The sequence below is a fragment of the Rhinoraja longicauda genome, chromosome 1 (genome assembly GCF_053455715.1).
Source record: "Rhinoraja longicauda isolate Sanriku21f chromosome 1, sRhiLon1.1, whole genome shotgun sequence".
NCBI classification, from domain to species: Eukaryota; Metazoa; Chordata; class Chondrichthyes; order Rajiformes; family Arhynchobatidae; genus Rhinoraja; species Rhinoraja longicauda.
Window position 1 is genome coordinate 119,039,751 of NC_135953.1, and position 15,573 is coordinate 119,055,323.

The window sequence follows — 15,573 nt, forward strand, 5'->3', positions numbered from 1 at the left end:
AGACAGATTTCAATTAACCCAAACTAGAATATGCACATATCCTTCTGTGTATCAGTACATGAGGCATCTGAATTCATAAGTCAACTTAATGGATAGGAGCAGAATTAGCCCATTCGGCCCATCAGGTCTTGATTAGTCTAATTTCTTGAAGCCTAATTTCTTGATTAGTACTGGTGTCAGAGGTTATGGGGAGAAGGCAGGAGAATGGGGTTAGGAGGGAGAGAAAACCCATGCGGTCACAGGGAGAACGTACAAACTCCCTGCAGCCATGATTGAATGGTGGAGTAGATTTGATGATCTTATGATGTGTGCTCCGCCATTCAATCATGGCTGATCTATCTCTCCCTTCTAACTCCCTTCTCTTGCCTTGTCCCCATAACCCCTGATACACATACTAATCAAGAATCTTTCTATTTCTGCTTTAAAAATGTCCTTTAACTTGGCTTCCACAACCTTCTGTGGCAAATAATTCCACAGATTCACCCCCCCCCCCCCCCCAACTAAAGAAATTCCTCCTCATCTCCTTCCTAAAGGAACAACCTTTAATTCTGATGCAGTGACCTCTAGTCCTAGATCTCCTTCCAGTGGAAACGTCCTCTCCATCTCTCCACATCCCACTCTGTCCAAGCCTTTCACAATTTGGTAAGTTTCAATGAGGTGCCCCCCTCATCCTTCTAAACTCCAGCGAGTACAGGCCCAGGGCTGTCAAACACTCATCATATGTTAACCCACTCATTCCTGGGATAATTCTTGTAAATGCTAGATATTCTCAACTGGGTAGGCTGCACCTGTGGGGAAAAAAAGACGATAAAAGTTTCAAATTAGTAATCGTTCATCAGAGCTTATAGACACGTTCATGAGGCCAAATTAAATGCTGTGTTATTAGTCTGGGAGTGGATGGGTGAAAGGCTGTTGGATCAAGCTACAACATAATACAAGAAATGGGAAGGGGGGGATTTGTAATGCAAAACAAAAGGTCTGTTCCACATTTCAATGTTTATGGTTACATTTATACATAAACTCCACATTTCCTCTCACTCATCATCTTTTGATGTGTATACTACTTAAAAACATATTTATAATTGACTTGATAAAATAAGCAACTGAGTTTCCAAAACCCTCTGAGCTTGTTAACTCCAGGAATTCACAACATCCCAATGAAAAGATTTCTCCTCCAATCATCCCCAAAATTGTGACTTCCTGTTCAGGACTGTCCAACCAGGATAAACAGTATCTTAACGTCATGTCTAAGAACTATATACATTTCAGTGGGATCATCTTCATTCTCTCACACTTCATAAAACATCAAAACATTCCATTCAATTACTCCTCAATTAATTCCCGTTTAACGCTATTGTTTCCTTTACTTTTCCAACTGAATGCCAATATCTATGATTGGTGTTCCCCAAAATCCCCCTGTATACCAACATCTATGCACCCCTTAATTATTATAACACTATTTCTGTCTGTACTTGTTGATGTGGATAATTTAACATACATAGTCATGCATCTCCACATTCTTGTCCAATTCATTATCATGATTTTTCCCTTTGTAGCTTCTTTCCACCTCTTCACAGCTTAATTTCTCATTGAATTTTATGTCATCAGCATACTTGGATTTATTGCACTTGGTTATTTTTAATCTCCAACCAATGATCACCCATATGCTAGTTTTATCCTGCACACTGGGGACAATTTACAGAACCCTATCAAACTGCAACCTTGCACATCTTTGGAATGTGGGAGGAAACTGGAGCACTCTGAGAAAACCCATGCGGTCACAGGGAGAACGTACAAACTCCCTGCAGACAACATCCATATTCTGGATTGAACCCAAGTCTCTGGTGCTGTGAGGCAGCAACTCTAACTCAAACCTTTCCTCAAATTCGACGACACAGAAAAAATCATTCACGCTTTCATTTCCTCCCGCCTAGACTACTGCAACTCCCTATACACTGGGATCAGCCAATCTTCCCTGTCCCGCCTGCAACTGGTCCAAAACGCCGCAGCGAGACTCCTGACGGGTACCCGTAAAAGGGACCACATCACCCCGATTCTGGCCTCTCTCCACTGGCTCCCTGTACGGTACAGAATCAACTTCAAGCTCCTCCTATTCACGTATAAAGCCCTAAATGGACACTCCCCCCCCACATCAAAAATCTTCTAACCCCCCTCTCTAACTCCAGGTCCCTCAGATCGGCCGACTTGGGGCTATTCACTATCCCGCGGTCTAGGCTTAAACTCAGGGGTGACCGCGCTTTTGCGGTTGCAGCTCCTAGACTGTGGAACAGCATCCCTCTCCCGATCAGAACTGCCCCCTCCATCGACTCCTTTAAGTCCAGGCTCAAAACATATTTCTACTCCCTAGCGTTTGAGGCTCATTGAGGAGGCGCTGTGAACTGTTTGCGTACTACTGTATGTTTTCATTTTTTTTTCTATTGGAACCTAATCAAATGTACAGCACTTTGGTCAACGTGGGTTGTTTTTAAATGTGCTATACAAATAAAATTGACTTGACTTGACTTGACTGCACCACTCTTCTGGTCTGACATTGGGCTGAATCCAGGATTTATTCTTGAACTTATTTGGGGAATCACTACCTGATTAAGAGTGAGAAGCAGAATGCAGATTATTGCAGGTGGCAACCACCAGGATCTGCAGTAATGATGCAGCAAACAGTAATGTAATTTGGAGACATAAGGAACTACAGATGCTGGATTCTTGAGTAAACTACCATGCTAGAGTAAGTCAATGGCTCAGGCAGCAGAAACATCGCCTATCCATGTCCACCAGGAATGCTGCCTGGATGGCTGAGTTACTTGAGCTTTTTAAACTCAAGTAAACCTTAGTAAAGTCATTTGGGAAGCTTTTGAGATGGTTAAGATATCTTGGCATGGGGAAAACACATTGTTTCTGTGGTAAAATTAAAGCAATAAACCTAGCTGCTTTGCCCTGAAGTAAATCATAAAAAAATTTAAATATCTTAATTGCTATAACTCTTCACTTCTTCCATTTTCTGGCTTTGCTTCTGCTTACATAGGGTTTCACTGGAAATTTCAGAACTATTCGTAGTCTTAAAATTTTGCTGGGGTTCTGTGATTATCGAAACAAGAAATATAATACTAGAAAAGCTGCAAAGAAAATTTGAAGTGGTGGAAAGGGAGACTCTGATAAAAACCTTTTTATTATATATAAACTGACAATGATAATACCAGTGATCCAAAGAAGTCAAAAAATAAACTTACAAAGTTCCAATTTATATTTTAGTTTTGGCACAGTTAAAATGGCCCATGTATCACCTGACCATTAACAGCTAAAATCTGCCAGTTAGGGATATTAGAGCAGGAAGGAAATGCAGATGCTGGTTTAAACCGAAGATAGACACAAAATGTTGGAGTAACTCAGTGGGACAGGCAGCATCTCTGGAAAAAAGAAATGGGTGATGTGTCAGGTCGAGACCCTTCTTCAGAACCCGAAACATCACTGATCTAAATTCAATAACTGCTTATAGAGTTAATAGGATAACAAAACAAAACATAATTGCCTGTTGTGAAATTCCAAGCTCATATGTGCAGTATCTTAAAATATCTTAAAATCTTGGACCCAGGCCATTTAAGAATGAAATCAGGAAGAATATGTTCATTTTTAAAAATATGTTGGAAATCTCTCCTTTGACTGGGTCAAATTAAATGTTTAAGCTTAAGATCAATATAAAATTTAAGCTCAAGATATGGTTCTTGATTTCCCTACTCTGGGCAAGAGACTCTACCCGATCTATTCCTCTCATGATTTTATACACTTCTATAAGATCATGTGTTAATCGTGATTGATTTGAATGGGTGAAGAGATCTTAGGGACTGTAAAACCTTGGTTAATTCCTGCCTTTCTAAGTTACATTGCAAAAGAAATCCTTATATAGTCACAGCTAATAAATATCCTTCCATTAATAAAACAATTTGATTATACTTGTCGTCAGCAGACGAACAACTTCAGTCCAAGATATGAATATTTGAGATTCCCAATGCTACAATAATGGAAGACAAAAATTCCCAGAAATGCAGAGCTACAATGTACAAAAGAGTAATTGAAGAAAATGAGAAAATGTTGTAATGTGTCCTTCTTTGGTGAATATATGCATGCTGTTGGTAGCAGATTAAATTGTCTCTGCTGCCGAGAAATTAATTTACTGCAGACAAGAGTCTCTAACCAGTATGCTAGAGTAGTGCATGGGGATTATTAAAATGCACTGGACTCTAGGTAAGTGCATACCTTCAAACAGAAACAAATAGTAAAGTACAGATTTGTATTATCTTTACAGTTAAAGAAAAATCTACATTGCAATGAAATGTATCTGCTCTGTTTTACAAATGAAATTTTTCATTCCAAATAAAAATACTACCACCTCCACACATGTGGGGATTTTTATTAGATTTATCTTGTAACATTGTACTTGGGAATTATTAACTGTAAGTTGCTGCTCATGGTATTAGCAGTTAAGTGTATAACATTTTGATATTCATCTGATATATTATTTCAATGGAGGAGATAATCCTTTATTTTAAACAGGTTCATGGGAGTAATTTTAACATTTAAGTCAAGTAGGAAATTCAATTTCAAATAAATTTTACCTAAACCTATTATAAGCCAGTACACTTCCAATTTTAACAGAGATGGATTTCGAGGTGGAAATAGATCCAGAAATCTGTCATTTTAATGGCTAAATCAGGCTATGTTTCCATCTTTAACATCAATGAGCTTCAAGAAACCTGACAACTAAAGGAAAACTAGGATGCAGGCAAAGAATGGTGTGTGACCCAGGTGGAGTATTAATGTCTTCTGTTGGGCTTCCGGCTACATTGCTAACCTTTAACAACTTCTCTTTTGACTCCTTTCACTTTCTTCAAGTTAAAGGAGTAGCCATTGGCTCCCACGTGGATCCCAGCACTGCCTACCTTTTTGTTTACATCCAACAGTTCCAAATGTACACTGCCACCATCCCCCAACTTTTTCTGTGATGCATCGATGACTGCATCGGGGCTGCCTCCTACATCCGTAGAGAACTTGTTGATTTCACCAACTTCACCACTAACTTTCACTCTGCCTGCAAATTCACTTGGACTGAAACCACTTTACCCTTTCTCAAACTCTCTGTCTCCATCACAGTGGACAGACTATTGACTGATGTCTACTATAAACCCACTGACTCCCGCAGTTATGTGGACTGCGCCTCCTCCTACCCTGCCTCTTGTAAAGATGCCATTCCCTATTCTCGATTTCTCTGCTCCCAAGATGAGGCTTTCCATTCTATCATATCTGAGATGTCTTCCTTCGTTGGTAAACATGGTTTTTCCCTTGCTGTTGTAGATTGATCCCTCATCAATGTCTATTCAGTGTTACACAGTTCTGCTCCACATGAAACAAGGATAGAGTTCCCCTGGTCCTCACCTTTCACCCCACCAGCTTCTGAATCCAACACTTCATTCTCCAAGGGAGACACAAAATGCTGGAGTAACTCAATGGGACAGGCAGCATCTCTGGAGAGAAGGAATGTGTGACGTTTCGGGTCGAGCCCCTTCTCCAGAGAAGCTGCCTGTCCCGCTGAGTTACTCCAGCGTTTTGTGTCTACCTTCGATTTAAACCAGCATCTGCAGTTCTTTCCTACTACATCATTCTCCAACATTTCCACCACCTTCAACATGATCCCTCCACCAGTCATGTCTTCCCATCCACACCTCTTTATGCTTTCCACAGAGAACTCCCCTTCCGCATCTTTGGTTCACTCATCCCTTCCCACTCAAACCAACCCCTCTTCCCTCCCCTCCACCCAACCAGTAGTTTCCCCTGCAACCTTACTCCTCACTCAATGCATCCAAGGACCCCAGCAATCCTTCCAAGTGAAATAGAGGTTTGTGTCCATCTCCTCTAGCCTTGTCTCTGATGCTCTGGATGTGCTCACCTTTACAGCAGCAAGACCAAGCATTGAGTAGGTAACTGCTTTGCCAAAAACTTGCGCTCGGTTTGCCAAGACCTGCTGGATCTCCCAGTTGCTAACCATTTTATCTCCCCTACCCATTCTCATACTGACCATTTTTGTCCTGAACTTCTTCCATTGCCAAAGTGAGGCCACATGCAAACTAGAGAAACACTACCCCTTATTCCATTTGGGTAGCTGATAACCCAACAATATGAACATTAAATTCTCCTATTTTAGGTAACTAACCAAACTGCACCCCCCTAAAACACATCCCACTTTTTTTCCCTCCTCTTCCCTGTGCCCCACTTGGAAATGCACTAATTTCTCCCTCTATGTTGTTCCTCATTCTCCTCCCCCCTCCTCCCCCATCTCCTTCCACCGGCTTCACATTTCATGCCTCTTTTTATCTCACAGTTTGTCTTCTTTTTATCTCCGGCCATTGTCCATTTACCTGTTTATCAACTCCCCAACCCCCCTCCCCGTCCTCTATCCATCTATCACTTCCCAGGCTTTGTCCGGTCCCCATCTCTCTTTCAGCTTTCTCCCCCGAGACCAATTAGTTTGAAGAAGGATCCTGACCCAAAACTTTACCCACCCATGTCCCCCAGAGTGGCAGTATGATCCGCTGAGTTACTCCAGCACTTTGTTTCATTTTCTGCTAACCTTCTCTGCCATCAAAACCACCCTCCCCACTCCCCCCCACCCCTCCTTCCGCTCCGAATAACCCCGTACCAATAATCCGATGACTTATCTGTTCTCCATGGCCTCTAATCTACTCTCACTAACAGTATGAACATTTCAGAGTTTTTTTCAAAATAAGGGATAATTTTTCTCGTACTCTGCTGCACCCCACCTTCTGATGTTCTCACTGTCACCAATATGTAAGCACACCTACAATTGCTGTGGATATTTCTTGGTGCTTTTATGCAAAACTCAGCTACAGTTGACCTTTGTTATAACTTCATAAGTTCATAAATGATAGAAGCAGAATTTGGCCATTCGGCCCATCAAGTCTATGCCATTCAATCATGTCTGATTTATCTTTCCCTCTTAACCCCATTCTCCTGTCTTCCCATAACCCTGACAGCCGTCCTATTCAAGAATCTATCTATCTCTGCCTTAAAGATATCCATTGAGTTGGCCTCCACTGCCGCCTGTGGCAATGGTTCCACATATTCACCACCCCCTGACAAAAAAAAATCCTCCTCATCTCCTTCGTAAAGAAACATTCTTTAATTTTACAGAAGTAAAGAAATCTTTGCAGGGGAACAATTTAAAGTGGGTCTGTGTATTTCCATCTAAATATCGTGCATTCCTCAAGAGACGGGATTTCTGGCAGCTCTACCTTCACCCCACCAGCATCCTCTGCCACAGTCAGGAAACATGATAATGATACCATATGGGAAGCAAACTTTACATGTTATGCACAGTCTGGACAAAAGGCCTCAGTGCACATTGAAGCATACGGGGCCATGATTACTGTTGTTGGTGGGGAAGGGGGAAGAGACTTGCAAAAATGGATGACGCGCAAACTTCACAGAGCTATTTTAATGAAGAAAGCCTGTTATGCATCTGTTGCTTGTCTCATGGGCAGATCTTCCCCCCCTGAGAAACTAATAAGTTTTATTGATGCAAATGATCTTCTCAGACTTTTATTGAGAGCAGAATTCTGCTTGTGTGGGAAAGGTATGCAGTGCGTAGTGCTTCTTCAGAATGGAAATGTGTCAAGAATTAGAGCAGCCACTCGTGACCAAAGTTTTCTCAGTCGGAAAGAGCAGTTCTGAAAGTGGAAGGCTTAACTGTGCCGGTGTGAACCTTTCAGCTTGTTCCAACATCCGGTGCAATGAACCAGGTTTGATAAGGGAACTCAAGGTAAAGGAACCATTAAGAGGTAATGACCATAATATGATAAGTTTTAATCTGCAATTTGAGAGGGGGAAGGTAAAATCGGAAGTGTCAGTATTGCATTTGAACAAAGGGGATTGTGGAGGCATGAGGGAGGAGCTGGCCAAAGTTGACTGGAAAGGGACTAACAGGGATGACAGTGGAACAGCAATGGCAGGAATTTCTGGGAATAATCCAGAAGATGCAGGATCATTTCATTCCAAAGAGGCGGAAAGATTCTAAGGGGAGTAAGAGGCGACCATGGGTGACAAGGGAAGTAAAGGACAGTATTAAACTAAAAGAGAAGACATAACATAGCAAAGATGAGTGGGATGCCAGAGGGTTTTTAAAGATCAACAGATGGTAACTAAAAAGGCAATATAGCGAGAAAATATGAAGTATGAAGGTAAGCCAGCCAAGAATATAAAGGAGGATAGTAAATGCTCCTTTAGGTATGTGAAAAGTTTGCAGATGACACAAAACTGGGTGGCAGTGTGAACTGCGAAGAGGATGTTAGGAAGTTGCAAGGTGACTTGGACAGGTTGAGTGAGTGGGCAGATGCGTGGCAGATGCAGTATAATATAGATAAATGTGAGGTTATCCACTTTGGCGGTAAAAACAAGGAGGCAGATTATTATCTCAATGGTGTCAGGTTAGGTAAGGGGAAGTGCAGCGAGACCTGGGTGTCCTTGTATACCAGTCACTAAAAGTTGGCGTGCAGGTACAGCAGGCAGTGAAGAAAGCTAATGTTGGCCTTCATAATGAGAGGATTTCAGTATAGGAGTAAAGAGGTTCTTCTGCAGTTGTATAGGGCCCTGGTAAGACCACATCTGGAGTATTGTGTACAGTTTTGGTCTCCTAATTTGAGGAAGGACATCCTTGTAATTGAGGCAGTGCAGCGTAGGTTCACGAGATTGATCCCTGGGATGGTGGGACTGTCATACGAGGAAAGATTGAAAAGATTAGGCTTGTTTTCACTGGAGTTTAGAAGGATGAGAGGGGATCTTATAGAAACATATATAATTATTAAGGGATTGGACAAGCTAGATGCAGGAAACATGTTCCCGATGTTGGGGGAGTCCAGAACCTCTCCCCATTGTCCCTCGTCTCCACAGCTGATCATTCCCCTGATCCTCTACCAATCCTTTCAGAAACCAAACCCGCCATCTAACTCCTTTGCATTGCACAGTCTGGACAAAGGGCCTCAATGCACATTGAAGCATACTTGATTACTGTTGTTGGTGGGGAAGGGGGAAGAGACTTGCAAAAATGGATGACGTGCAAACTTCACAGAGTTATTTTAATGTGTCATTTCAAGCACTGTACAACTTCCAGCACTGTTTCCTTTATTGAATGGAATGCTTGGGGGGCAGACATTTGCAGCTTTTAAAGGAAAACAGATTAGAATGGCAATGATTTACACCATGGTCAACCAGTGACATCTGCAGAATGGTACCGACCTGAAACATCACCTATACATATTCTCCAGGTAGAAATGTTGCTGAAACCACTGAGTTACTCCAGCATGTTGTGTCTTTTTAGTAAACCAGCATCTGCAGTTACTTGTTTCTAGTGTGTTTTTTTTAATAATCTATTCAAATAATGGTTCTAAATCATGCTATCTCTATTCTCATTTCCCTCATCCCTTAATCACCTTACTAGGATATTCTTAAATATTCACCAGTCTCCAACTTAAGACTTTAGACTTTGGAGATGCAGCATGGAAACAGGGCCTTCAGCCCGCCAAGGCCCCGCCGACCAGCGATCACCCTGTACGCTAGTACCATCCCACACACTATTGACAATTATTTTACAGAAGCCAATTATCCTACAAACCTGTACATCTTTGGAGTGTGGGAGGAACCTGGAACACCCAGAGTAAACCCACATGGTCACAGGGAGAAGGTACGAACTCTGTACAGACAGCACCCATAGTCAGAATCAAACCCAGGTCTCTGGTGCTGTAAGGCAGCAAGTCTACCACTGTGCCACTGTGCCGCCACACCTCCCCCAACACTTGTAGTTCATTTTAGAAACCTAAAAACGTGATTCACTGGGGTTGCAAATGTCACAGGTAATTGGTAAAAGCCAATGGCAGCATTATATAGAACTTTGCACAGCACAGGAACTGGCTCTTCAACCTACGATACCTGTGCCAACTACAATACCAATTTAAACTGCATATCCCTCCATTCTCTCCCTATTCATATGCCTACCTAAATGCCTCTAAAATAATGCTACTGTATCTACTTTCACCATTTCCCCAAGAATTACAGGTACTTATCACTGTCAGTGTAGAAAAAATGGCTCATAAATCTTATCTAAAATTGCCCCTTCTCACTCTAAAGCAATGCTCTCTTGCTTTTGACATATTCACCATGGGGGAAAAATACTAAGCATCTATCCTGTGCAGCTATCCAGGGGGTAGATAAGAGTATTAGAGTAGTGAAAAAACATTTGGAAAAGAAAATGGTGCATGAATGTTGGCGCAATAGATTTTTAATTTATATCAAGTGTCAGAAGAACATTAAAGATTGTGAAGGGCCCCTATAAAGCAGATTCAAACCACTTGCCAGATTGCAACAGAATTGCTAAATGATATTTCACATTAGTTCAGCTCATGTCCCAGTTGCAGGTTGTGCAAGCTCGGGATAAATAAGTAAAATAATGGGATCCAGAAAGAGCAATACATCTTGAAATATTAGTGAGTGCTGAATAGAGCTGTATAAAAGATGGAAGCAACACTGATATTAATAGGGTTAAGGAGTCCGTACGGAGTTTGTATGTTCTCCCCATGACCATGTGGATTTTCTCCGAGATCTTCGGTTTCCTCTCACGCTCCAAAGACATACATGTTTGTAGGTTAATTGGCTTGGTATCATTGTAAATTGTCCCTCGTGTGTGTAAGATAGTGTTAATGTGCGGGGATCGCAGGTCGATGCGGACTCAGTGGGTCGAAGGGCCTATACTGTGCTGTATCTCTAAACTAAACTAAATTAAACTAAACTAAGGAATGTATTTTTTATAAAATTGTTAAATTGTTACCATTCATGATTAAGGATCAACAGAAGAAAATGGGTCCCACAGTTATTTTAAACATAATGTTAAACATTTATTGAAAAGAGTATAACAATTAATATATATTCCCTTTTGAAATTATGGAGTCTTTCATAAAGGAAGGAAATTAAATGTGGAAGAAAATAATGAATAATAAATTGCGAACTGGGATCTTGCCAATGAACATAATGTGCTCATGAGGAACTTATTACTGACACTCCATTTTAAAAAAAATGTAATGATCCAATGATCCAATGATCATCTAAAATGAAAAAGCTTTAAACTTAATAGAGCACATGCCAAAATATTATCTGTACAATATTTGATTTGGAAAATATAAGGATTTATCATTTGTGAATGAGGGCATTCATAGCAAGAGGATTTGAGTATAGGAGCAGGGAGGTTCTGCTGCAGTTGTACAGGGCCTTGGTGAGACCGCACCTGGAGTATTGTGTACTGTTTTGGTCTCCTAATCTGAGGAATGACATTCTAGCCTTAGAGGGAGTACAGAGAAGGTTCACCAGATTGATCCCTGGGATGGCAGGACTTTCATATGAAGAAAGACTGGATAGACTAGGCTTATACTCACTGGAATTTAGAAGACTGAGGGGGGATCTTATTGAAACATATAAAATTCTTAAGGGGTTGGAGAGGCTAGATGCGGGAAGATTGTTCCCGATGTTGGGGAAGTCCAGAACCAGGGGTCACAGCTTAAGGATAAGGGGGAAGTCTTTTAGGACTGAGATGAGAAAACATTTCTTCATACAGAGTGGTGAGTCTGTGGAATTCTCTGCCACAGAAGGTAGTAGAGGCCAGTTCATTGGCTATATTTAAGAGGGAGTTAGATGTGGCCCTTGTGGCTAAAGGGATCAGGGGGTATGGAGAGAAGGCAGGTACAGGTTACTGAGCTGGATGATCAGCCATGATCATATTGAATGGCGGTGCAGGCTCGAAGGGCCGAATGGCCTACTCCTGCACCTATTTTCTATGTTTCTATGTTTCTATGAATGGAAGGGTATAATTTTACATTTTTACTGTTCAGGAATTATCATTGGGTACAATAATTGCACCATCATAATGATATTGTCCTGAAGGATTCGATGTGGCAGAAATTCATCTATGCTCACAAATGCTAAACACATGTTGGTGCACCAGTCACTGGTTTCTTCACCTACATTCATTAACATCTAATGCGTGGAGGTGCCACACATTTGACCATAATGAATGTACTCTCCCATGCATTTCATTGAAGTGACTGCCTGTGTTTTTGAATACTAACCAGTGTTTTTGCCATTGCCATGTGACAGATGTTCATTTATATTATTGGTTTTAAATTATGACTTGATTGTAGAATGCAATTCAAAAACAAAAGTTTGTTAGTTATGTGTACATAATGAAAAACAACTAGCAGCAATAAAACGTTATTGACTTTTGTTACACATTTTGTGATCACTGGCTTGTCTAAAATGTATTTTCTCACAAAGTGGGTGGAATTGCTGAAGTTACCCTATCAAGTCCATGATTAATACACCATTACAATAAACATGCAAACTTTACTTTCTGACACTTTATGATCCAGAGTTTGCCAACTGATATGCCGCGGGATATGCCGCGGGATATTTCTCTGCTGGGCGGGGGCTTCAATGTCGGGAGCCACAACCGCCCCGACGTGCAGCAACAGCGGCAGCAGCAGCAGCGTGTTCGCCCGCCCCGGATCGGACTTATCATCGGCGGAGCCGGCCGTCTTCGGAGGCTGCGGGAGCGGCTGCGACTCGCCTTGGGCTTGGCCCGCTGTGGACCGTCCGGTGCGGCCTGCAACCACAACAACCTGACTGCGGGCGAGGACAGCAGGAGAAGGGAAAGACATTGTGGCCTTCCATCACAGTGAGGAGAGAGAGGACTGGAGGAGGAGACTCACTGTGATGGATGTTTCTTTGATGGATGTTTCTTTTTTGTGTGTTTTTGGGGTTGGGTAATTTGAATGCCTATTTAATGCTTTTATTGTTGGACTGTGTTTTGTGTGTTTTTGGGGTTGTGTAATTTGAATGCCTATTTAATGCTTTTATTGTTGGACTGTGTTTTGGTTTTTTTTTGGGGTTGTGTAATTTTAATGCTTATTTAATGCTTTTATTGTTGGACTGTGGGTGACTGAATTTCGTCCAATATTGGATGACAAATAAAGCTATCTTGAATCTTGAATCTTGAATCTTGAACTGTGAATTTTCTGCTTTCATTTTCACACACTCTGTGATGAAGTTAATTTCTAGCATATAATTTCTGTGCTACTATATTTCCTTTATTGTATTTAAAAAATGAAAAATGAACCTTTTAAGGGAGAAATTGCTGTAGCTTCTTAGTAAATTGACACAGAAAATAGCCTGCGGTGACCCATCTCATTTGAAAGTTATTAGGTGAAACCATGTTGTGAATAAATATTCTGTTAAAAATGGTGGATCAATATGACGTTGCAAACCATTTAGCTTTGTTTGGTATTGGCAATGATATTGGTGTATTATTGCCACGTGTATAAAGAAACAGTGAAAAACATTGTTTTGTGTGCTATCAGGCAAATCATACAATACATGTGTGCAATCACACTATACATGATTACAACAGGTAGTGCAAAAGAGAAAATAGTGCAAAAAATAATGTTTCAGCTACAGAGAAAGTGTAAAATTCAGTGAATAATTTAGATGAAAGTAAAGACTGAACTAATGGGAGTGCCCCTTATGAAAATCACCTGCATGAAGACCTTTTTTAAGTGGTCCTAATTGTCGAGCACTTAGATAAATTGTCTTAGCAGTGCTGAAGTGGCCATGTGCAACTTAATTGGCTACTGTGGATTATCACTTAGCAGCAAGAGGAAGAACTGGTGGAAAATATGGAGATTAGACATGGGACTGCTGGATCCGATGGGCTAAAGGGCCTCTAGTTTATGGTAATATAAGGAAGTATGTAAGTTAAGCCTCCAAACAGTGCTTAGGCAGAATTCTCATGGAACAGTGTGCACGGGTTCCACTTTCATTCCAAGATGCAATTCTGCTGGCTGATACGGCAACACATTTCAGGATGGCAAGCTCAAGATCCTCTGTAAGAACTTGTTCATTTTGGTTACTTATAGAAGATGGTGTTAGTGCACACAGTAGCCACCAAAATGTTGTGGAGCTTCCATAATAGTTGGTAACAGCCAAGATAACTAATGATAAGTCTCTTCATGATCCTTTGTGGATTTTTAGCATTAGTTCAATTTACCTCAATGATATGTACACTGAATGCAGCTTAAATTAGCTTAAGGTCATATTTACTCCATCTTGCAGACAAACTTTAGTACCTAAAATATCTGGGGACAATCTGATGCTAAATGCTTTTTGCAATGTTAAGCTTGATATTTATTCCCCTGATCCAAAAAAATCATTCTTCCCCTATTCTATTCCTAAAAAAACCCAGAAAGAGAGTGAAGGAGAAAAATCCTGGCAGTTTTACAATGACTGCTATCAGAATAACAACAGGCTTCTGAGAACAAGCCACCTGTGGACAATACTCAGAATGCAAATCAAAGGGGAAAACAGGCAGTAATCAGAGAGATAATGATAAATAATCTGTGAATCTCCCATTGTGTGGCATGTTAGTCATAGTTTATGCAGATAAGCATTTTATAATGGAGGTTGAACGAAAGTTTACGGTTAATGGCAAGACCCCTTCCAGTATTGGATTGCAGAGAGACCCTGGAGTCCGTCCATAGTTCCCTGAAAATGGCATTTTTCAGAGACTGAGTGGTGAAGAAGGAATGTAGTATGTTTGACTTCATCTGTCTGGGCATTAAGAAAAAAGAGTGTATGAGAATGCCACAAGGCATGATTAGTACATTTGCAAATAACACTAATGTGGGTGGTATCATAGATCATGAAGATGGTTATCAAAAGTTACAGAAGGACCACGATCAGCTGGGCATGTGGGCTGTGGAATGGAGTTTAAAACAGATAAGTGTGAGGAGTTGCAATTTGGGAAGTCAAGTTGGGGTAAGTCCATCACAGTGAGCTCCTGGGGAGTGTTGTAAGGCTGTGAGATCTAGGAGTATGGGTACAGAGTTCCCTGAAAGTGGTGTCACGTGTAGATAGTTTAGAAATTGGGATGTTATGTTACAGTTGTACAACATGCTGGCGAGGCTACATTTTGAGTATTATGCTCAGTTTTGGCCACCCTACTATAGGAAGGATGTCATTAATCTTGAAAGAATGCAGAGAAGATTTCCGAGGATGTTGCCAGGACGGAGAACCTGAGTTCTTGGGAGAGGTTGATCATAAGATCATGAAGGGAATAGCTAGGGTAAATCCACGGAGGCCTTTACCCATAGTAGGCGAATCAAGAACCAGAGGACTAGATTTAAGGTGAGAGGGGAAAGATTTAATAGGAACCCGAGAGGCAACTTTTTCGCACAGAGGGTTGGGTATATGGAATAAGCTGCCAGAGGAAATAATTGAGGCAGGTACAATAACAACATTTAAAACACATTTCGACAGGTATGTGGATAGGAAAGGTTTAGAGGGATATGGGTCAATGCAGGCCCAGGGACTGCAGTAGATGTGGCATTTTGAATGCTGCCTGGCTTAAAACGTATTAGCAATAAGTTTGGACAAACTTTGATTATTTTCTCTGGA

General features: G+C 41.1%; 1 protein-coding gene across 1 annotated transcript in view; it reads left to right on the forward strand.

The window, feature by feature from the left end:
- Window positions 1-12,882, forward strand: part of LOC144600416 (uncharacterized) — a 140,044-nt gene extending 127,162 nt beyond the window's left edge. The window contains exon 2 of the mRNA XM_078412010.1: window positions 12,495-12,882. Coding sequence (XP_078268136.1) covers window positions 12,495-12,803 — 309 coding nt within the window. The 3' untranslated portion in view covers window positions 12,804-12,882. The remainder of the gene's footprint in view (window positions 1-12,494) is intronic.
- The last annotated feature ends 2,691 nt before the right edge of the window (window positions 12,883-15,573 follow it).